This window comes from Bacillus rossius, chromosome 2, assembly GCF_032445375.1.
Source record: "Bacillus rossius redtenbacheri isolate Brsri chromosome 2, Brsri_v3, whole genome shotgun sequence".
NCBI classification, from domain to species: domain Eukaryota; kingdom Metazoa; phylum Arthropoda; class Insecta; order Phasmatodea; family Bacillidae; genus Bacillus; species Bacillus rossius.
In genome coordinates, this window is record NC_086331.1 from 14479566 (window position 1) to 14502979 (window position 23414).

General features: G+C 45.4%; 1 protein-coding gene across 1 annotated transcript in view; it reads left to right on the top strand.

Annotated features, from left to right (window-relative positions):
• The window catches only part of LOC134529119 (facilitated trehalose transporter Tret1-2 homolog), an 88305-nt gene extending 65648 nt beyond the window's left edge, over positions 1-22657 (top strand). Inside the window, exons 2-4 of the mRNA XM_063362872.1 lie at positions 10529-10664; positions 14346-14531; positions 20312-22657. Coding sequence (XP_063218942.1) covers positions 10529-10664; positions 14346-14531; positions 20312-21543 — 1554 coding nt within the window. The 3' untranslated portion in view covers positions 21544-22657. The remainder of the gene's footprint in view (positions 1-10528; positions 10665-14345; positions 14532-20311) is intronic.
• Positions 22658-23414: the final 757 nt, after the last annotated feature.

Here is a 23414-nt window from a genome sequence, read left to right on the forward strand (position 1 = left end):
GTACTGAAAATTTAATTTAATTCCCACGTTGTGTGCAAGCTAATGCAACAGTATGTTTAAACGCAAACATACGTCATTCCCGTCGAATTTTTTTTTTATAAAAGTGTCCCTACACGCACCAAACATATCACTTTGGGTTCAGGATAGAAAGTCACGGCGCCCGTTTCGAGTTCTGCCGCTCGTAATAAAGTACGGGGCGGAAAAAAATATGGCTGTGGAGCGAAAATATCTGATAGCATTTGATAGGACGAACAGCGATGGCAGACGATTACAGCCAACCCTTCATTTAGTTCAAGCAGTTGTCATGATATAAGAGCGTTAATTTTTCACGGGTGCGAAGCAAATGTCGAGTCATCTGGGAATCGAACGCGGTATCATTGGCTCACCACTTATAGGCTCTGAACACCGGGTCCACAGGCCGAACTTTACAGGTTCACTTATCCGCTGGTAAAGCCATGTCGTGGTTTCAGCGCTTCCTAAAAACATTGATTGATTCCATCATTTCGCGTAGTGCACACGTCCCCAAAAAAAAGAATGCGAAAATCACCATTGCCCGGGAGTATCAAATTGTATGCACAAGTGTATTACAGTATGAAACTATATATATATATATACATTATTGAAGTTATACTTCCCTAGGCGCGTAGTGAATAAAATAATGAGAGTAAATTTTTACGATGCGCGCGCACCATGAAATGAAATTTTTACAAAATAAAAAGAAGGCTACATACAAATATAACAATTATAATTCTGATTTTAAATCTTATACTTTAGTGATTAATATGGAATAAGTACTGATACGTATAATATGAAATATTAATTCATTGTAAATATTGTGGATATAAATTGTGTTTATAAACTCTTTCAAGTGTATTTATATAAGTGGTATTATGTTCCCGTATGTGTAATTTATTTGCAATATAAATTATAAATTTTTAACATTATTATTTAATTAATAGTGAAAATTTATAGCTATATTTTTGTAAACATTAAGCATTTTCATTGATTTTTATTATTAATTAAAATTTATCTCAATTATTTACTAAAAAAATGATTCATTTTATACACGTATGTATATTAACATTGAATACTGATTATTTATTTAAAAATTTTAATTGATTAAATTTATGCCTTAAGTTCATACACCCATTTTTTTTCAACTTCTTGTTACTTTCATACGATAAAGCTAAAACAAAAGTTAAGTACCCACCAAATTTAAATTAAAGTTTATTAATGACCTTTTTTATTGACGACCAAACATTTGTAAGGTAAATCCGGGAGATATGACGCACCTTTTAATTTATGACTTTTAAAAATACAAAATTAATTATATATAAGTAAGTAGTTTTGTCTATTTAAAAACTAATTATAAAAATAAAATTATGATGCTAACGTAGTCAAAAGCTGAACACATATCTCATATCATAGCTGGCCATATCTCCCATGGGGATGGGTGATATGGCCATGAATGGGTGGGAGGTATGGCTTATGGCTTAACAATGTTACTTCTCTACTGCAATAAGAATTCATTTACCAAAATAAAATCAGATTAAAATATGACAATAATTTATTTTGAATTTTAATTTACTATTTGGTTTACTTGTGTAACAAAATAACATTGTTCTAAAAACTGACTAATATATAAGTAATTTTTTTGCCCCCTCGATTGCCCGCCAGACAGTGTTTGAAATTTTTTTTTACCAAAGTGGGATTTATAAATTGTTCAGAGGAACGCGCGCGTACTTTTAACTCAACACGCATTCAGAGCATTTTGTTTATATCAAAGGATACAAACGTTCATATGTTATGCATTGGGCTCAGACGTGGCCCGTGTTCTAAATTTATTCTGAAACACCCATCAGGCACGTTGCCTCGATGACCACTGAATATATTTTACTTCATGTTGATATCATAATTAAAATATGTTTGTAGACACACTTTTTAAAAATAATTCTTTATAATCTCACAGTCCAAAAAAGTCGGTTTACGGACGATAGTTTAACGTGACAACGTCATAACAAAACATTGATGAAAAGATTGCATACTTTTAGGAATAAAATTGAATCATTTTTATTGAATTATCACTATTTTGTATGGATACAAAGAAGGAGTGAAATGAAATCTACAATTTAATTGATAAATTTGTTTTTATTTGCACTCATTAATTCAAATATGTTTATTACTTTAACGAACAGATTATTTTAACTGTAACTTTCTATACGTGTTTGCTATTTAACTTCTTCCAATCTGTGTTATTCTGTTAAGGATAGGAAGATGATAGGAAAAGTAGGAAACGAATGGGGGTGTTTCAAGTTTAATGTGCCTCGAAAAAGTCAAATCGATGGTTGTTCCGATCGAGTGGAAGAGAGATAGATGCTGCGCAAGCGTACAATGAGCGTAACGGGACACAGCGTAACGGGAAAATGTGCGCAACGGGACACTTTTTCGTGCGCGCAGCCGGCGTTCATCGATTTATTAGACGCCACGTCGAAAACGAACATTTTTTTTTATGAGTCATACGTATTAACATTGCACATAGCGTTCAAGATAGAATTTACATGGTTAATTCCTTTCTGTTTGAAATGTAACAGTATGATAGTTTTAATGTTGCAAGATACACTATTCGGCACTCTGTGCCCATAGATGTAGTTCTTGGAAGGTACAGGCTGAGGAGGATCGGTCCCTGTCGCACCAGTGGGGAAGGTCCGGCTCCCGCCTGACTCAAGCTGACTCACAAAGTGGTGCGCGGCTCGCAATTGACTGACCTCCAATTAGAAGCCATCCTGTCATTACGGCCATCGCGCTGGGAGAGTAGCTCATGCGACAAACAAGACCACGGCGACGCGGGAGGAAGCGACGAAGACACAGGAAATTGAAGCTCGGAGCGGGAAAAATCCCCACGGAAGGAAATTATTAACCTTCTTCTGACGTGAGTACGTCTTTAAAATTGTGGGAGGCAATCCAAAAAAAAAAAAAAAACGAGCGATAACCAAATCGGGGGGATTATAATAGTTTGGTGTTGATCATATCCATCCAGAATTTAATCACACCGCTGGATAGCTAAAGGATCGAAGAATTCGTTACGCTAAGTGAGGACTTTGACGCATCGCGCGCGGTTGAGGTCATTTCGCTGCGTTTCGAGATTTCCATTTAGTATAACTTTAGACTCGAAGAAGCTACGACGTTCGTTTGAGTTTCAATCGTCAGATCTCGTCAAAATCTATCGATAGCATGTGTAAAATATTATTGTAAAATAGTTACAGGGAATATATATGGTGTTAAAATAAAAATGTGTATAATCAAAAATATATAATGTCGGCCTATACGCGACTTCTTAGAGTTCAAACATGATTATAACATACATAAAATAGCGTATTTTATATTTTGTATAGAAAATATTATCTGTTACGTACAAGTATTCATGTACAACACACGGCCGTGTCCATGACACAGCCACACCCCATTTTTTTCGATCTTTGGTCGTTCGGGGACGGGACACGTGGTGTTCCGACATGGATAAAGGAGGCTTTAATCGATAGCTAGAGACCCGACAAATTCGCGGGTTCAGTGACCTCCAGGATAGACTCCAATATCCTCTACACACTCGGGCAAATGCCAACTGTTCATTGGCTGCTGACTTGTGAGTCGTCTCGACTGGGTGGCCTGTGATTCAACACTTCTATGAGTGAGGGTCTCTAATTGGCCCTCAGTCCTCCAGATTAACAGTGAACCAATGACAGAAGCAAAGTAAGGTATATTTTTTTGAATTTAAGCATAACACGAAATGAACCCGCGAATTTTTCGGGTCTCTATAACTAAAGTATCTCGCTACTTACCCCACCATCGTGCTCATTGCACGTCAACTGGCCCGCTTAGTACAAATGTTACGGGGTATTGCTAGAAGAAGAAGTAAACCTAGGTACATCCGGGTTAGCTTAGCATTATCCAAGTTAGTTTGGTAAAGTCCCAGTGATCACTAAAACAAACTTTAATTCAGCGTTTACCCGTGCACTACAGAACGCTTACTGGATAATGTCAGACAAAACAAAATGTATGATAACATTAGTTCATTGGTACATTTACTAACTGACTTAAACTTACCTGACGTGCTCAAAAATGACGCAACACCTAACATCTACCCAGCCAGCGTTGGGTAGATCTAGTTGTACATAGATAAACGCCGAATTAAAATTTATTTTAGTGATTAATCGTACTTTACCCAACAAACTCGGATAAAGCTAAGCTAACCCGGGTCAACCTAGGTTTACTTCTTCTTCTAGCATTTCCCGTGGTATATACAGCACATCTGACATTTTTCACGGTAATTTCGCGCGCCAAATGTTGACTCGACGCTGGTGGCGCCTGGGCGTCGAAGGATGACGGAAATTCACCTAGCCCTCCCCTTTTCGATTCCCTGGTGACCCTACGACCTGGACGCGTGCCGAGAGAAACCACGTCACGTTACGCGGCTCTCACATCACACGGAGGATAGTCACCTCGAAAGTGTTCAGCCTTTCTATGCGAGATAAGACGGACCTCGAAGACGATTTTAGCCAAGATTGATGCGTGATCCGAAAGTTAGTTCATGAGCACTACGTCCTGTGAGCTCACGAGCTCCACTTGGGGCGAGTCCTGTGTCGTGTCGCGGGTAGACAGTTATGTCTGAGGAAAGACAAGAGGACAGTTAGTGAGCTAGTCTGTGAGCGCTAAGTCCTGTGAGCTCGTGAGCTCCACTTGGGGCGAGTCCTGTGTCGTGTCGCGGGTAGACAGTTGTGTCCGAGGAAAGACAAGAGGACAGTTAGTGAGCTAGTCTGTGAGCGCTAAGTCCTGTGAGCTCGCGAGCAACACTTGGGGCGAGTCCTGTGTCGTGTCGCGGGTAGACAGTTGTGTCCGAGGAAAGACAAGAGGACAGTTAGTGAGCTAGTCTGTGAGCGCTAAGTCCTGTGAGTTCGCGAGCTCCACTTGGGGCGAGTCCTGTGTCGTGTCGCGGGTAGACAGTTGTGTCCGAGGAAAGACAAGAGGACAGTTAGTGAGCTAGTCTGTGAGCGCTAAGTCCTGTAAGTTCGCGAGCTCCACTTGGGGCGTGGTCCAGTGTCACGTCGCGGGTAGACAGTTGTGTCCGAGGAAAGACAAGAGGACAGTTAGTGAGCTAGTCTGTGAGCGCTAAGTCCTGTGAGTTCGCGAGCTCCACTTGGGGCGAGTCCTGTGTCGTGTCGCGGGTAGACAGTTGTGTCCGAGGAAAGACAAGAGGACAGTTAGTGAGCTAGTCTGTGAGCGCTAAGTCCTGTGAGTTCGCGAGCTCCACTTGGGGCGAGTCCTGTGTCGTGTCGCGGGTAGACAGTTGTGTCCGAGGAAAGACAAGAGGACAGTTAGTGAGCTAGTCAGTGAGCGCTAAGTCCTGTGAGCTCGCGAGCAACACTTGGGGCGAGTCCTGTGTCGTGTCGCGGGTAGACAGTTGTGTCCGAGGAAAGACAAGAGGACAGTTAGTGAGCTAGTCTGTGAGCGCTAAGTCCTATGAGCTCACGAGCTCCACTTGGGGCGAGTCCTGTGTCGTGTCACGGGTAGACAGTTGTGTCCGAGGAAAGACAAGAGGACAGATAGTGAGCTAGTATGTGAGCGCTAAGTCCTGTGAGCTCGCGAGCTCCACTTGGGGCGAGTCCTGTGTCGTGTCGCGGGTAGACAGTTGTGTCCGAGGAAAGACAAGAGGACAGTTAGTGAGCTAGTCTGTGAGCGCTAAGTCCTGTGAGCTCGTGAGCTCCACTTGGGGCGAGTCCTGTGTCGTGTCACGGGTAGACAGTTGTGTCCGAGGAAAGACAAGAGGACAGTTAGTGAGCTAGTCTGTGAGCGCTAAGTCCTGTAAGTTCGCGAGCTCCACTTGGGGCGAGTCCTGTGTCGTGTCGCGGGTAGACAGTTGTGTCCGAGGAAAGACAAGAGGACAGTTAGTGAGCTAGTATGTGAGCGCTAAGTCCTGTGAGCTCGCGAGCTCCACTTGGGGCGAGTCCTGTGTCGTGTCGCGGGTAGACAGTTGTGTCCGAGGAAAGACAAGAGGACAGTTAGTGAGCTAGTCTGTGAGCGCTAAGTCCTGTAAGTTCGCGAGCTCCACTTGGGGCGTGGTCCAGTGTCACGTCGCGGGTAGACAGTTGTGTCCGAGGAAAGACAAGAGGACAGTTAGTGAGCTAGTCTGTGAGCGCTAAGTCCTGTGAGCTCGTGAGCTCCACTTGGGGCGAGTCCTGTGTCGTGTCGCGGGTAGACAGTTGTGTCCGAGGAAAGACAAGAGGACAGTTAGTGAGCTAGTATGTGAGCGCTAAGTCCTGTGAGCTCACGAGCTCCACTTGGGGCGAGTCCTGTGTCGTGTCACGGGTAGACAGTTGTGTCCGAGGAAAGACAAGAGGACAGTTAGTGAGCTAGTATGTGAGCGCTAAGTCCTGTGAGCTCACGAGCTCCACTTGGGGCGAGTCCTGTGTCGTGTCGCGGGTAGACAGTTGTGTCCGAGGAAAGACAAGAGGACAGTTAGTGAGCTAGTCTGTGAGCGCTAAGTCCTGTGAGCTCGTGAGCTCCACTTGGGGCGAGTCCTGTGTCGTGTCGCGGGTAGACAGTTGTGTCCGAGGAAAGACAAGAGGACAGTTAGTGAGCTAGTCTGTGAGCGCTAAGTCCTGTGAGCTCGCGAGCAACACTTGGGGCGAGTCCTGTGTCGTGTCGCGGGTAGACAGTTGTGTCTGAGGAAAGACAAGAGGACAGTTAGTGAGCTAGTCTGTGAGCGCTAAGTCCTGTGAGTTCGCGAGCTCCACTTGGGGCGAGTCCTGTGTCGTGTCGCGGGTAGACAGTTGTGTCCGAGGAAAGACAAGAGGACAGTTAGTGAGCTAGTCTGTGAGCGCTAAGTCCTGTAAGTTCGCGAGCTCCACTTGGGGCGTGGTCCAGTGTCACGTCGCGGGTAGACAGTTGTGTCCGAGGAAAGACAAGAGGACAGTTAGTGAGCTAGTCTGTGAGCGCTAAGTCCTGTGAGTTCGCGAGCTCCACTTGGGGCGAGTCCTGTGTCGTGTCGCGGGTAGACAGTTGTGTCCGAGGAAAGACAAGAGGACAGTTAGTGAGCTAGTCTGTGAGCGCTAAGTCCTGTGAGTTCGCGAGCTCCACTTGGGGCGAGTCCTGTGTCGTGTCGCGGGTAGACAGATGTGTCCGAGGAAAGACAAGAGGACAGTTAGTGAGCTAGTCAGTGAGCGCTAAGTCCTGTGAGCTTGCGAGCAACACTTGGGGCGAGTCCTGTGTCGTGTCGCGGGTAGACAGTTGTGTCCGAGGAAAGACAAGAGGACAGTTAGTGAGCTAGTCTGTGAGCGCTAAGTCCTATGAGCTCACGAGCTCCACTTGGGGCGAGTCCTGTGTCGTGTCACGGGTAGACAGTTGTGTCCGAGGAAAGACAAGAGGACAGATAGTGAGCTAGTATGTGAGCGCTAAGTCCTGTGAGCTCGCGAGCTCCACTTGGGGCGAGTCCTGTGTCGTGTCGCGGGTAGACAGTTGTGTCCGAGGAAAGACAAGAGGACAGTTAGTGAGCTAGTCTGTGAGCGCTAAGTCCTGTAAGTTCGCGAGCTCCACTTGGGGCGTGGTCCAGTGTCACGTCGCGGGTAGACAGTTGTGTCCGAGGAAAGACAAGAGGACAGTTAGTGAGCTAGTCTGTGAGCGCTAAGTCCTTTGAGCTCGTGAGCTCCACTTGGGGCGAGTCCTGTGTCGTGTCGCGGGTAGACAGTTGTGTCCGAGGAAAGACAAGAGGACAGTTAGTGAGCTAGTATGTGAGCGCTAAGTCCTGTGAGCTCACGAGCTCCACTTGGGGCGAGTCCTGTGTCGTGTCACGGGTAGACAGTTGTGTCCGAGGAAAGACAAGAGGACAGTTAGTGAGCTAGTATGTGAGCGCTAAGTCCTGTGAGCTCACGAGCTCCACTTGGGGCGAGTCCTGTGTCGTGTCACGGGTAGACAGTTGTGTCCGAGGAAAGACAAGAGGACAGTTAGTGAGCTAGTATGTGAGCGCTAAGTCCTGTGAGCTCACGAGCTCCACTTGGGGCGAGTCCTGTGTCGTGTCGCGGGTAGACAGTTGTGTCCGAGGAAAGACAAGAGGACAGTTAGTGAGCTAGTCTGTGAGCGCTAAGTCCTGTGAGCTCGTGAGCTCCACTTGGGGCGAGTCCTGTGTCGTGTCACGGGTAGACAGTTGTGTCCGAGGAAAGACAAGAGGACAGTTAGTGAGCTAGTCTGCGAGCGCTAAGTCCTGTGAGCTCTTGAGCTCCACTTGGGGCGAGTCCTGTGTCGTGTCGCGGGTAGACAGTTGTGTCCGAGGAAAGACAAGAGGACAGTTAGTGAGCTAGTCTGTGAGCGCTAAGTCCTGTGAGCTCGCGAGCTCCACTTGGGGCGAGTCCTGTGTCGTGTCGCGGGTAGACAGTTGTGTCCGAGGAAAGACAAGAGGGCAGTTAGTGAGCTAGTCTGTGAGCGCTAAGTCCTGTGAGCTCGCGAGCTCCACTTGGGGCGAGTCCTGTGTCGTGTCGCGGGTAGACAGTTGTGTCCGAGGAAAGACAAGAGGACAGTTAATGAGCTAGTCTGTGAGCGCTAAGTCCTGTGAGCTCACGAGCTCCACTTGGGGTGAGGTCCTGTGTCGTGTCGCGGGTAGACAATTGTATCCGGGCAATGACAAGACGACAGTAGAATTGACAGATCAATGTTGTCGGCTTGGCGAGTGTGTGTCGGCACAAGCTACCTTATTAATGCAACAGAAGTGTTGATAATTTCCAAAGACAATTAATTGACATTGATATCGGTTAATTTTACAGAGTATTTTGTGGCGTCGTATAATAAAACATGCGTTCTTTAAATGATTCAGCAATGGCAAAATTTGATCAAATACAATTTTTTGAAGACACGGAATTGCAGTTTTGCACTGTGTATAATGGAAAAAATTCATAAATTCAAAATAAGAAATAAAATTGAAACATAAACCCACAGAAAGCAAGCCTAAATCAGCTGATGTCAACCAGTTAAATCCAAAGATGAAACTAAACAGTTATTATGGACAACACAGCAAATACTGTGCAGACGAAAACATTCCAACTTAAATACCAGCACAAGAATTATGTGGAAGGAATTTGGTAATGAAAAAAATAATAACAACACCGACGAACACAGTGGGGTTATAACGACGAGACAGTTTCAAAAATAACAGTAAATGCAGACAGAAAACCAAAACTCGACAACGCAGCAAATATACGAACTTGACGATGAAGAAAACAGATAGGTATAATGGACAAAACGACAACATGGGCGAACACAGTAGGTTTCCTATTACAAAACAAATAATTTTTTCATGACCAAATTACTTTCACGGAATTTTTGTGCTTTCTTATATTAAGTTTGAATGTTTTCGTTTGTACTGTCGTTTTTGTGTTACCTGTTTAGGTTCATCGTTGGATTTAACTGTTTGACATCAACTGATTTAGGCTTGACTTCTGTGAGATTATGTTTTCATTTTTATTTCTTATTTTGCATTTATGTATTTTTCCCATGCAAAAACTGCAGTTCCGTGTCTTCAAAAAATTTTATTTCATCAAAATTTTTTCCCATGACAAACAATGCAAACTTAATGGCGTGTGTCAAAAAAATTGTAAAATCATACAAAGAGACATTCTGACGAAATACCGTCTGCATTCTACTGTCCATTTATTTACAGAAACTGCCAAATAACGACGAGACTCGCTTCATGTTGGCACCTAGATCTAAGAAAACTGACACGATTAGGCTTATATCATTTCTAATATTATTGCGATGTTATGGATGTGCTTTTCTTAAGATCTAAGAGCGTGTAAAAAAATGTTGCAAATATTCTTGAGTCCCAAAAGCGGTCTGCATACGGGCAAAATGTAACTTTTTTGACGGGACAAAGTCTAATAAATCGATGAACGCCGGCTGCACGCACGAAAAAGTGTCCCGTAACGCACATTGTCCCGTTGCGCTGTGTCCCGTTACACTCATTGTACACTTGCGCCGCATTTATCTCTCTTCCACTCGATTGGAACAACCATCGATTTGACTTTTTCGAGGCCACATTAAACTTGAAACACTCCCATTCGTTTCCTACTTTTCCTATCATCGTCCTATCCTTAACAGAATTACACAGATTGGAAGAAGTTAAATAGCAAACATGTATAAATGTTAAAGTTCAAATAATCTCTTCGTTAAAGTATTAAACATATTTGAATTAATGAGTGCAAATAAAAGTAAATTTATCAATTAAATTGTAGATTTCATTTCACTCCTTCTTTGTATCCATACAAAATAGTGATAATTCAATAAAAAATGATTCAATTTTATTCATAAAAGTATGCAATCATTTCATCCATGTTTTGTTATGGCGTTGTCGCGTTAAACTATCGTCCGTAAACCTACTTTACAGGTGTGTTTTACGGGTGTGTTTTACACGCAGCTATGCAGTTGCTGTGTGTCACGCGCAGTGGAGCACAGACTTGTCACGCGGGTGTGTGTGTGTGTCTGCGCACAGGTGGTGGCCACCGTCGCGGCGCACAGCAACTCTGTGTCCGTGGGGCTGTGCCAGGGCTTCTCCGCTGTGCTGATACCTCAGCTCATGGCGAAGAACAGCTCCATCCCCATCACCGAGGACGATGCTTCGTGGATGGGTGCGTCTCCGCGGCCATTTTCCCTTCCGCCCGGTTTCCCAAACCTTTGAATATATATATACTGTATAGAAGTCGCGAGTGGATAGGATTTACTCTACGTTTTTCAAAAGCGTATGATGAGCAGCTTGGGAACTTCACCGCTGCAGTGCGCTGCCGTAACGCCCTGCATCGTCTTAGTTGTTATTTACACGTTAGAGCGCAGCACTGTCGCCCGCTGTCATTACCCGCACCCCTCACCAATCATTCACTGCAGCTCAAGTTCGTTCAACAAGAGGGGGAAGGGGTGTTTGAAGAGTTCGACACTTGTCCACCAGGGACCACCGCGAGTCGATGCCCTAGAGATGGTGGCGATTGCGGCGGTGAATTAACCAACTACCTCAAAACCGTATTAGAAATTTTAACCTGGGCTGGAGACTTCTATACAGTATATATATTCAAAGCCCAAACTCCTTGTCGTGCCTGCGTATCCTCTCCGCACGACTGCGCCGCGTCCAGAAGGAATTTAAAAAAAAAAAAAACCTGTTCCTGCAACGCGACAGCAACCACCCGCACGAGTCGGGACAAACGAGAGGATCTGTGACGCAGGGGCGCAACAACAAGGGGGGGGGGGGGGGCGGGGGGCAGAGGGTATTTTGCCCCCCCCCCCTTCTGAAACCTTGAAGTGGGGGCAAACGGGGGCAAAGAAACAGCTGTGTAATCAATTTTTTAGATAGTAAAACTGCTTAAATAGCACCATTTTCCACCTTGAAATACAAATTTTCCCCGGGGGACGACCCCCGGACCCCCCGCTTCAATAGGGGGGGATCGTTGATTCTCTATAAAAAAAAGGTATATTGCCCCCCCCCCCCCCCCCCTTTTTGGAAATTTGGTGGTTGTTTACCCCTGCTGAGACGTACACACTTTCTCAGAAGATTGCTTTGGACACCGGTTGCAAAGACATAGTTTGAAATACTGCAAGAAAGATTTTGTAACTTTTTACAACACATAAGAAGCTATCGTTTTTTTTTTTTTCAAGTATTTCTTACTGAAATTTGGAATATAATTTTCGAATTTTACTTACGTTCCATTCAAGCAAAAAAAATTTTCAAACCATGGAAAATATAATCGAAAAATTAAAAATAATGGGACATTATTATGTTTAATTATGCTTATTAGTAGTTTATATTGCAAAGCTATTTAAAGGAAAGCTATTGGAGGCACTGGGACAACACAAAGCATAAATGCGCGGGTAAGAATCCGAACCCAGTAAAAATTTAAAAATTATTTCTGTTCCGTTAACAAAAAAAAAAATAACATTTACATTGCACAGCCCCGACCTTGCACCTCGCGACTTTCGCCTCTTCCCAAAGATGAGACGTCACTTTCATTCCGACGACGAGGAGAAAGCTGCTACTCGAGCCTGGTGCATGCAGCAACCCCCGGGATTCTACTGCGACGGGCTCGCTCGACTTGAAAATTCTTGGAAAGGGAAACGTGAATATTGCATTACTAGGGGCAAGCATTTTTCGCGAAAATATCTGAAAACTTATTACACTGCTACAAGGTATACCCGCACCTGTGGTTTCTTCCTTGTGATTTGCGGCCATCTGCGACAAATGTCTTTGCCTTGTTTGACCGAGCCACTCAGGACGCGTTTACTTCCACACTGAATCACTGTGATTGGTGTTGTTACAATCGATATGTACCTGGGAGAAACTCTCCCTATCACGAAACACAGACTATGTTATAGTATTTTAACATTAATCTAGTCCCGAAATCTTTTCGCGAAATCTGCATGCTCCTATGCATTATGTAGAAGACACGTTAAGTTTTCAGGTACAGCAAAAAGTGTGAACATCAGTTAGCAAATAATAAAAATGCTGAAAATTGGGGCTTTACTTTTCAATCAACCCTTGCACGTATTTAAGGATATAGATTTCTAGATGGCCAGACTCGGGGTTTTAGGATACCTCTGTTGAAGTGGCGGTGTTCATGACGTCTCAGCGTGCTTGTTGGTCGCCCCCTGAAGATGGCCGTAAAAAAGAATGCCGAAACGTTGGAGAGAACCCTCATTCACACGAACGTGGTCTCAAACCAGAAGACAAGAACTATTTTAGACGATATAAAATTCTCGGTCCTTGAAGGAGAAAGGGGATATTTTTCAAAACAGGAAATATTTTTCTTTTAAAAGGGAAATTTTGTATCATTTTTCAGAAATGTCGAATCTTTTTGGGAAGAAAAACGAACTTTGAAATTCAAATCCAATATGGTCGCCGGATTCAGAGCCAACTCCTATCCCTAACCTGAAACCTTCGCTACACTCACCATAACTATACTACTCTGCCATGATGCGGAAACGTTAATATTATTACATAAAAAAATTACTTCCCTCCTCAACTGTTTTGCTATGCTTTCCTGCCTTCCTCTGTCCTGTATGTCTACCCAACTGTTATTTACCGACCATTTGAGGTACGGGTTCTATATTTGTATGCCAGAAGTGTTTGTGAGAAGCGGCTTCCAAAAAAAAATTACTCATCCTCATCCTCAGTGTGACACATGCCAGGGTGAGGACTCGAACCCATCCCAGGGCCTCTGCGAACACTACATTTCCGACGCCCGCCCTGTGTTTTCTCGTCTTAAAACTTGACACACAGCACAAATTTTACACAAACATATTTTTTTTTAAACAACTTATGACACGTTTTACCAATTGCTCCTACAGGGCGTGTGATTAATTTTCTATTGGAGGATTAAAATGGAACGTCTATAACTGGATTTGTTTGCACAAACGCTCAATCAAGTACCGGTCGTATACATACTTGACTGAATCTAATTTCTGCGGTAATTAGTTAATTTTATATACTTTTGTGGGACCATCTTTTCATAATATCTATCACAGCCCATCTAAGCTTTTATCTTCCCTTTGGCATTGACTCAGGCTGCTCAGACCCTTACAGGCTAGAGTTTTTTTGTCGCTGGAATGTGCAGCAACACGGAAATCCTATGAACTAATATTAAAAATAATTCTAACCAACATCTTCATTACTAAGTAAACAAATCCACGTTACGCCATGTTTAAAATATTTTGGTTGTCTAATATGTTAGTTCGAGTTGATCAGCAGTTTGTCTTCCTTTTTTATTTATCTTTATATTCAGGCCCCCTTTACAGTTGAGTATTTTTGTGACCCGGGGCAATATGCCCCATCTGCTCCCCCCCCCCCCCCCCCCTACCTGTGGAAGACAACTCTACGAGCACCTCAACCGCTGTTGCGCCTGCACTAATGGACATAGCGAGTGAAGATAGAACCATTCAGTGTCTGTTTTGTACAAGTGTCGTTTTCACTTCGATCCATTGCACTAAGAGGGAAGCCTTAATTTCACAGACGAGAGAGCCACACCCGAAGTTCCCCGAAGTTCATGCTCACTTTTTTTGATTTTTGAATTCACAGTATCTTTAATGTAGCTATCCTAACCAAATCAGCCGTCCACGATGTTTTAAAGTATTTATAATGTAGCTAACCTAACCTGATTGACCATTAGTTATCATGAGTTACAATGAACAAAAAAAAACCGAAGATGCACGATCGGGAGTTTGGCTCTCTCGTCTGTGTAAAGGAGGCTTCCCTTTGTGTACACTGTGGAGGGGAAACCACAAATGGCTGGACGGCCGGTGGTGACGGACGGTGGTCGGTGTGTCGGCAGCTGCCCTGGGCGTGATCTCGAACCCGCTGGGCGCTCTGCTGGCCGGGATCCTCATGGAGATCTTCGGCCGCAAGGCCACGATCAAGCTGACGTCGCTGCCCTACTTCGTGGGCTGGGTCCTCATAGCCTGCGCCTCGGGCATCCCGATGATGTACGCGGGTCGGTTCATAACCGGCCTGGCCGTGGGTGAGAGCGCTTCGCATCTTCGCTTCTTGGGTTGTGCACGTGATGATTTCTTTTCTGAGGGAATCGCCAGAGACCTGTAAAATTCGCGATTTCAAATCCCTAAAGGATGGACTCCATGTTCCTCTACGCACTCGTGCAAATTACATCTGCTGATTGGTTACCGACTCGTGACACCTGTTGACTGGAATGATCGTGATTCGCTGATTCTTCTGTTAAAAGTTTTTTCATTGGCCCAGAGTCCTTCGGATAAACTGTGGCCCAATCACTGAAGCGAAATAATGTCAAAAGTATTTGGACTCTATCCTATCGCGAAATGAATCAGCGAATTTTACAGGTCTCTAGGAATCACTAAATAAAAGGGGGGAATGGGTTTGTCTGTAAAGTCGGTTTACGGAAGATAATTTTACGTGATAACGTCATAAGAAAACATTGATGAAAAATTGCATACTTTTTAATTTTCAAATATTATTTACAGTTTTTGCAAATTTAATTTAAATAATTTGTTTAGATATAATCACAAACAATTAGTTATATAAATAAATTGAAATAAAATCAATGTCAATAAATTGTTAGTTATAAATGACGAAATTGGACAAATTAATTAATTTTTTTTTAAATTTCTGCTTTTAAAGAGCCCGCCTTAACCTGTTTAATATTATATAAGATTTTTTCGCACGGTGGTTGACCGGTTCTTGCACGCTCTGCTCAGGCGGAACGTGACAATGGGTCATGCTTTTTCGAGCGTGCTCACGGCGTTCATCGATTTATAAGACGTTATCACGTAAATATATTATTTTTTTTCTGCAAATTTTGTCACGTAATTGAAGTGGATTTTTTTTTTTTTTTTTTTGCTGTTTTCCATCTGTAAAACCTCAAGTGTGCATTGTTAGCTGAATAGTTTTATTTGGAATAATTACATCGGTCCCTCACCTCAAGTTCGTCTTTGCCTAAAAAATATAATTTGTCATATCTCGAAACTAAGTTTCTCGACATTCGCAACACTGTCACAACTCGAGAAACTTTGTTTCGAGATATGACAAATTATATATATTTTTTTTTTTTTGCATTTTGAACACAGTTTTTTTTTAATGAAAGTACTTGTAACTTTTGTGGAAATTTTTACTACTGTGTCACGCATGAGTGTGTGTATTATTTATTTACGGTTTATTCGTGATTTAAAAACGGATTTTTTCCCCCGTAATATAAAATTACCAATGATAATCATCGTTTGTTGATAACAAGAACGAGTGTCACTTATAATACTTAACTTAGTTTCTTGAGTACTAAAAGAAGTCACGTCCATGCAACAAAACTATCATTAACTGAATGACTTGAGAAAAAAAAGACTCCTAATAATAGTGGATCATTTGGAATAGTTTTATATTGTTGTATGAAAATTCTACCCAACTTAAGTCATCGTTGCTTTACAAAATAATTTAGATTTTTTTAAATCATTGCATTAATATAAATAAAAACCTAGGAAAACATGAGCCCACCATGTTTTAATTTTACACTTTTAGAAATTAAAATATGTTTTCTGACTTTTCAACTAAGAGAATTGAACTCAAATAAAATAATATTTCTTCATAATTTCAAACATCTGAATCTTTTTTAAAAGTTTACGCTGTATTTTAACATCCCCGGTGTATATTTCGTTTTAAACAAAAGTAGACTCACGAGCCGACAAAATAAGTGTGTTATTGCTGTAGACTAAACCGGTTTTTTAATGTTTGGCTAATATACCAAGAAATTTCTTTTGGACTCAAGTTCAAAGTAAGTTAACTCAGTGTCTGTAAATTTACTAAGATCCCTGGATAATTTGTAACCAGCGTTATTTGTAAATTGAAGGTGAAAATCACCAATTCTTGATTCATAACAAAAAATCCAAAATGGGATAAGATTTTTTATATGTGTTGATCACCCAGCTGAGTAGACAAAGACGAACTTAGGTGAGGGACAGTTATGAAATTATTACAAAAAACTAATAAGCTTACAATGCACACCTGGTGTATACAGATGAAAAAGAGCAAATAAAATTAAGGTTGAATTACGTGACAAAATTAGCAACAAGAATTATATTTTTTGCTCATTTAGTGAAGCACACGTATGAATTGCTCTTAAATAAGAAATAATCGCATAAAAAAGTTAAACCCTAACGTGACAGGTGAGGTCAATCCATAAGACTTATATGTCAACATGTTTGTACACTCATCATCGAGAAGACGAAGTTAATACCCTAGTTCAATCTATCCTGAGCTCTGTTTTCCGCGATTTCTTAAACACTTCCCAGTATATTTCTGGTCACTAAGAGTAAATTAAAAATATATATATATATAATTTACTTGCCTTCTACTTTTGTGGCAAATTTAAGGCTTTCGCCTTCTCTTACATTTAACCACGTATATAATTTGTATGATGAAATATATGGTTAAATTTAACAAAAATACGTTTAACTCGAACTACCAATAGACAAAAAAAATAGCATATACAAGAAAATGTTATAAATTTCACAAACTGGGAAACCAACTCAAACCAGCCTAAGACGTTAGTCCACAAATTGTTTATTTTTGATACACGCATTTCTGTTATATTTTTTCCTTTGAAAAATCACTCCCTGATGATGGCGACTGCAATGTCGACCGAAACGTCGGTGAATTATTCGCCTAGGACACGGAAGCCAATGTACTTGTGTGGTGGCACGGTTGTTCTCATGTGAATGCAGAAGTGTACGACTACCTGCTAGCAGCTGGGGAGCTGGGGAGCTGAGGACGCAGCTGTGTTGGCGCAGGCATGGCGACCGCCAGCTACGTGTACGTGTGTGTGAATGCTAGCAGCTGGGGAACTAGGGATCTGAGGACGAGGCTGTGTTGGCGCAGGCATGGCGACCGCTAGCTACGTGTACGTGTGTGTGACTGCTAGCAGCTGGGGAGCTGGGAAGCTGAGGACGGGGCTGTGTTGGCGCAGGCATGGCGACCGCCAGCTACGTGTACGTGTGTGTGACTGCTAGCAGCTGGGGAGCTGGGAAGCTGAGGACGGGGCTGTGTTGGCGCAGGCATGGCGACCGCCAGCTACGTGTACGTGTGTGTGACTGCTAGCAGCTGGGGAGCTGGGAAGCTGAGGACGCGGCTGTGTTGGCGCAGGCTTGGCGACCGCCAGCTACGTGTACGTGTGTGTGAATGCTAGCAGCTGGGGAGCTGGGGAGCTGAGGACGCGGCTGTGTTGGCGCAGGCATGGCGACCGCCAGCTACGTGTACGTGTGTGTGACTGCTAGCAGCTGGGGAGCTGGGGAGCTGAGGACGCGGCTGTGTTGGCGCAGGCATGGCGACCGCCAGCTACGTGTACGTGTGTGTGACTGCTAGCAGCTGGGGAGCTGGGAAGCTGAGGACGCGGCTGTGTTGGCGCAGGCTTGGCGACCGCCAGCTACGTGTACGTGTGTGTGACTGCTAGCAGCTGGGGAGCTGGGGAGCTGAGGACGCGGCTGTGTTGGCGCAGGCATGGCGACCGCCAGCTACGTGTACGTGTGTGTGACTGCTAGCAGCTGGGGAGCTGGGAAGCTGAGGACGCGGCTGTGTTGGCGCAGGCTTGGCGACCGCCAGCTACGTGTACGTGTGTGTGACTGCTAGCATCTGGGGAGCTGGGAAGCTGAGGACGGGGCTGTGTTGGCGCAGGCATGGCGACCGCCAGCTACGTGTACGTGTGTGTGACTGCTAGCAGCTGGGGAGCTGGGAAGCTGAGGACGCGGCTGTGTTGGCGCAGGCTTGGCGACCGCCAGCTACGTGTACGTGTGTGTGACTGCTAGCAGCTGGGGAGCTGGGGAGCTGAGGACGCGGCTGTGTTGGCGCAGGCATGGCGACCGCCAGCTACGTGTACGTGTGTGTGACTGCTAGCAGCTGGGAAGCTGGGGAGCTGAGGACGCGGCTGTGTTGGCGCAGGCATGGCGACCGCCAGCTACGTGTACGTGTGTGTGACTGCTAGCAGCTGGGGAGCTGGGGAGCTGAGGACGCGGCTGTGTTGGCGCAGGCATGGCGACCGCCAGCTACGTGTACGTGTGTGTGAATGCTAGCAGCTGGGGAGCTGGGGAGCTGAGGACGCGGCTGTGTTGGCGCAGGCATGGCGACCGCCAGCTACGTGTACGTGTGTGTGAATGCTAGCAGCTGGGGAACTGGGGAGCTGAGGACGGGGCTGTGTTGGCGCAGGCATGGCGACCGCCAGCTACGTGTACGTGTGTGTGAATGCTAGCAGCTGGGGAGCTGGGGAGCTGAGGACGCGGCTGTGTTGGCGCAGGCATGGCGACCGCCAGCTACGTGTACGTGTGTGTGAATGCTAGCAGCTGGGGAACTGGGGAGCTGAGGACGGGGCTGTGTTGGCGCAGGCATGGCGACCGCCAGCTACGTGTACGTGTGTGTGAATGCTAGCAGCTGGGGAGCTGGGGAGCTGAGGACGGGGCTGTGTTGGCGCAGGCATGGCGACCGCCAGCTACGTGTACGTGTGTGTGACTGCTAGCAGCTGGGGAGCTGGGAAGCTGAGGACGGGGCTGTGTTGGCGCAGGCATGGCGACCGCCAGCTACGTGTACGTGTGTGTGACTGCTAGCAGCTGGGGAGCTGGGAAGCTGAGGACGCGGCTGTGTTGGCGCAGGCTTGGCGACCGCCAGCTACGTGTACGTGTGTGTGACTGCTAGCAGCTGGGGAGCTGGGAAGCTGAGGACGGGGCTGTGTTGGCGCAGGCATGGCGACCGCCAGCTACGTGTACGTGTGTGTGACTGCTAGCAGCTGGGGAGCTGGGGAGCTGAGGACGCGGCTGTGTTGGCGCAGGCATGGCGACCGCCAGCTACGTGTACGTGTGTGTGAATGCTAGCAGCTGGGGAGCTGGGGAGCTGAGGACGCGGCTGTGTTGGCGCAGGCATGGCGACCGCCAGCTACGTGTACGTGTGTGTGAATGCTAGCAGCTGGGGAGCTGGGGAGCTGAGGACGCGGCTGTGTTGGCGCAGGCATGGCGACCGCCAGCTACGTGTACGTGTGTGTGAATGCTAGCAGCTGGGGAACTGGGGATCTGAGGACGAGGCTGTGTTGGCGCAGGCTTGGCGACCGCCAGCTACGTGTACGTGTGTGTGACTGCTAGCAGCTGGGGAGCTGGGAAGCTGAGGACGGGGCTGTGTTGGCGCAGGCATGGCGACCGCCAGCTACGTGTACGTGTGTGTGAATGCTAGCAGCTGGGGAACTGGGGATCTGAGGACGAGGCTGTGTTGGCGCAGGCATGGCGACCGCCAGCTACGTGTACGTGTGTGTGACTGCTAGCAGCTGGGGAGCTGGGAAGCTGAGGACGCGGCTGTGTTGGCGCAGGCATGGCGACCGCCAGCTACGTGTACGTGTGTGTGAATGCTAGCAGCTGGGGAACTGGGGATCTGAGGACGAGGCTGTGTTGGCGCAGGCATGGCGACCGCCAGCTACGTGTACGTGTGTGTGACTGCTAGCAGCTGGGGAGCTGGGGAGCTGAGGACGCGGCTGTGTTGGCGCAGGCATGGCGACCGCCAGCTACGTGTACGTGTGTGTGAATGCTAGCAGCTGGGGAGCTGGGGAGCTGAGGACGCGGCTGTGGTGGCGCAGGCATGGCGACCGCCAGCTACGTGTACGTGTGTGTGAATGCTAGCAGCTGGGGAGCTGGGGAGCTGAGGACGCGGCTGTGGTGGCGCAGGCATGGCGACCGCCAGCTACGTGTACGTGTGTGTGACTGCTAGCAGCTGGGGAGCTGGGAAGCTGAGGACGGGGCTGTGTTGGCGCAGGCATGGCGACCGCCAGCTACGTGTACGTGGCGGAGGTGTCGCTGCCGCAGCACCGCGGCACGCTGTCGGCGGCCGGCCCCATCCACGTGTCGCTCGGCGTGCTGGCCGTGTACGTGCTGGGCTTCGTGGCGCACTGGCAGCTGGTGGCGGCGCTCTGCACCATCTGCTCGGTGACCTCGTTCCTGGCCATCTGCAGCGTGCCCGAGAGTGCGCCCTGGCTGGCGGGCCGCGGCCGCGTGGCCGAGGCGTCGCGCGCGCTGCGCTGGTTCCGCGAGTCGCCCGCGCAGGCCGACGCAGAGCTGGCGGACCTGCTGCGCACCGTCGCCGGCGAGAAGAACAGCAACTCCAGCGACGTGGGCCAGAGCGGCTCCGCGCTCAACGGCGCCGTCAGCTACCTCAAGCCATTCTTCAAGCCGTCCGCCTGGAAGCCCTTCCTCATCCTCATGGTGTTCTTCCTCTTCCAGGAGGGCTCCGGCATCTACGTGTTCCTGTACTACGCCGTGAGCGTGTTCCAGGACGCCGGCTCGGGCCTCAACGAGTTCGTGTCGTCCATCGTGGTCGGCGTGCTGCGGCTCGTCATGAGCGTGGTCGGCACGGTGCTCATCAAGAACTTCGGCCGCAAGACGCTGGCCGTCGCCTCGGGGCTGGGCATGACGCTGGCCATGATCGCCGGCGGCTTCTACGAGTACCAGTACTCGCACCTGCCCACCACGGAGCGGCCCTTGCTCTGGATCCCGCTCGTCTGCGTGCTGGTGCACGTGTGCGTCAGCATGGTGGGCTTCCTGCAGCTGCCGTGGATCATGAACGGCGAGCTGTTCCCGCTCAACATCCGCGGCGTCATGGGCGGCGTGGTGGCGGCGCTCGCCAACCTCTTCATCTTCGCGTCGGTGAAGACCTACCCCAGCATGACGCACAGCCTTGGCATGGACGGCACGCTGTGGCTGTTCGCCGCGTCCAGCCTGTTCGGCGCCGTGTTCTGCCAGATCTTCCTGCCGGAGACCCGCGGCAGGACGCTGCGCGAGATCGAGATGGCCTTCCACGGCCGCACCGGCGACAAGACCAAGGGCGAGGTGAGGCCGCCGGCGGACATCTACACCATCGAGGACCAGATCCTGACCCTGAGGACCATCTCGCCCCTGCCGGCCAGCGGCGAGGCAGAAGGTCCTGCCGCCAGCAGGAGGCGGGCAGACACCGTGGCGGGCGACGATGCGGCGTCGTCCAGTCGACTGTGAAGTTTCTTCCGTGTGACATTCTCAGAGACACGCCTGTCAAACCAACCCGAGACGCGATCGCAAACTTCGAGAACGCACGAGTGATATCATTATAGACATTCAAGATTCGTATGCTGTTATAATGTGTGCCGTTCGAGAGAAGTTTGTGAGGATCAACGAAAGTGAGATGGTGAAAAAAAATATGGAGGGTAATCGTACAGTATTACCTATGAAAGATTTGTGCAATGGTAGTGCATGACTTGATATTGTAAGCTTTTGGACATACGCCATTGCTAAGCACATGCATGACAGACATGCATGTGCTTAGCAATGGCGTATGTCCGAAAGCTTACATCAAGTTAATCGTAAGGTATGTGCGGGTGAGTGAAAAAAAAAGTATTTTCAAGTGCGTCGTGCTAAAAAAAAAATACTAAACCCTATAATGAAATTTCGTTAACCGAAGCATGCAAAATTGTATGCGTTATACACATCAGTATTAGTGTATTCTATGGTGATTTCATTTTTAAGCATTCATTCTGCAAACTCAAACCTTTGAAATAAAGCTAATCAGAGCTAAAGTACTTATATTTTAAAACAAAAACTTAAAATGTATTTAGAAAGCTGTATTCGTATATGTATATAGCTATTTTGGTGAAATGTTTAAAGAAAACTTACTTTAATACGTAAATATTTAGAAAACCTTTTCTATAATTTTCTCGATTGTCAGGTTTTAAAAATGGACCATTGTATATTTTGTCATAATTATTATTGAATTTTTACCAAAAAAAATTAAGCTGATTTGGAGATTATAAATTATTAAATACAAATATGAGTATACAATTGTCATTTGTCAACATACACACTAGAAAAGTAATGAAACCAATGAAAACTCAAATGCTGATAAATATTGTATTACTTATTATGTCTTTATTCACAGGATCTTCCAGTTTTTGAGATCAATACTTTTTTTTCTAGTTTCTTTATTATTTTAAAAGAAATTTTGAGAACCAGACTGTTTATTTTAAATAGTTTAGATTATTTTGTACTGACTAGAATTAATTTTTTGACTATGTACTTGTTGAAATATGTTATTTATCATTTTCGATTATTAAAATATTTTGAGTGTTTACAAAAAGTTTTTATTTATTGTTTATGTATATCCTCCAATTTAATTTGCTACAAGTGGTGTGTAATAACACAAATATGTTAGTGTATATATAAGTAAGAATGAGCTTTTAATGAAATAAAACACACATATTTCATTAAAACAAAACACAGCTGTGGTTTTTATGAAAATAGTGTTTATACAGAAATTACTAGCAGTGTGATAACAAACATTTTATTTTTTCATGTTGGTTTATTGGAAAGGTAATAAATAAAAATCTAAAATTTTTAAACAACACTCCTTAATTTTTTAAATTATGAAATATTTGTTTTTATATTTAAAGCAAAAAAAACCTTTGTACATTTTTATCTATTTTTGGACTTATACTTCTTAATGCGAGTTATGATAAAAATATAAGAGTAAACTTTTACTGGGCACGCGCACCATGCAGCAAAAATTGATAGGATTAAAAAAAGGCTACATACAAATAAAAATTAAATATATAGTCTTAAATCATATACTTTAGTGTTTCCATACTGAATTTTGGTCCATATAATCAAAAATAATTATTTATTGAGTATATTAGTAATAGAGATAATGTTTATAAACTTTTTGAAGTGTATTTATATAAGTGAAGTTATGTTCCCGTAGGTATGATTTATTTGCATAGTAAATTATGAACAATTACATTATAGTTTAATAAATAGTAAAAATTAATAAATTATTACCTATAGTTGGCATATTTATTTATTTTCATTGTTAAATAGGATAATCACTTCTATTTTAC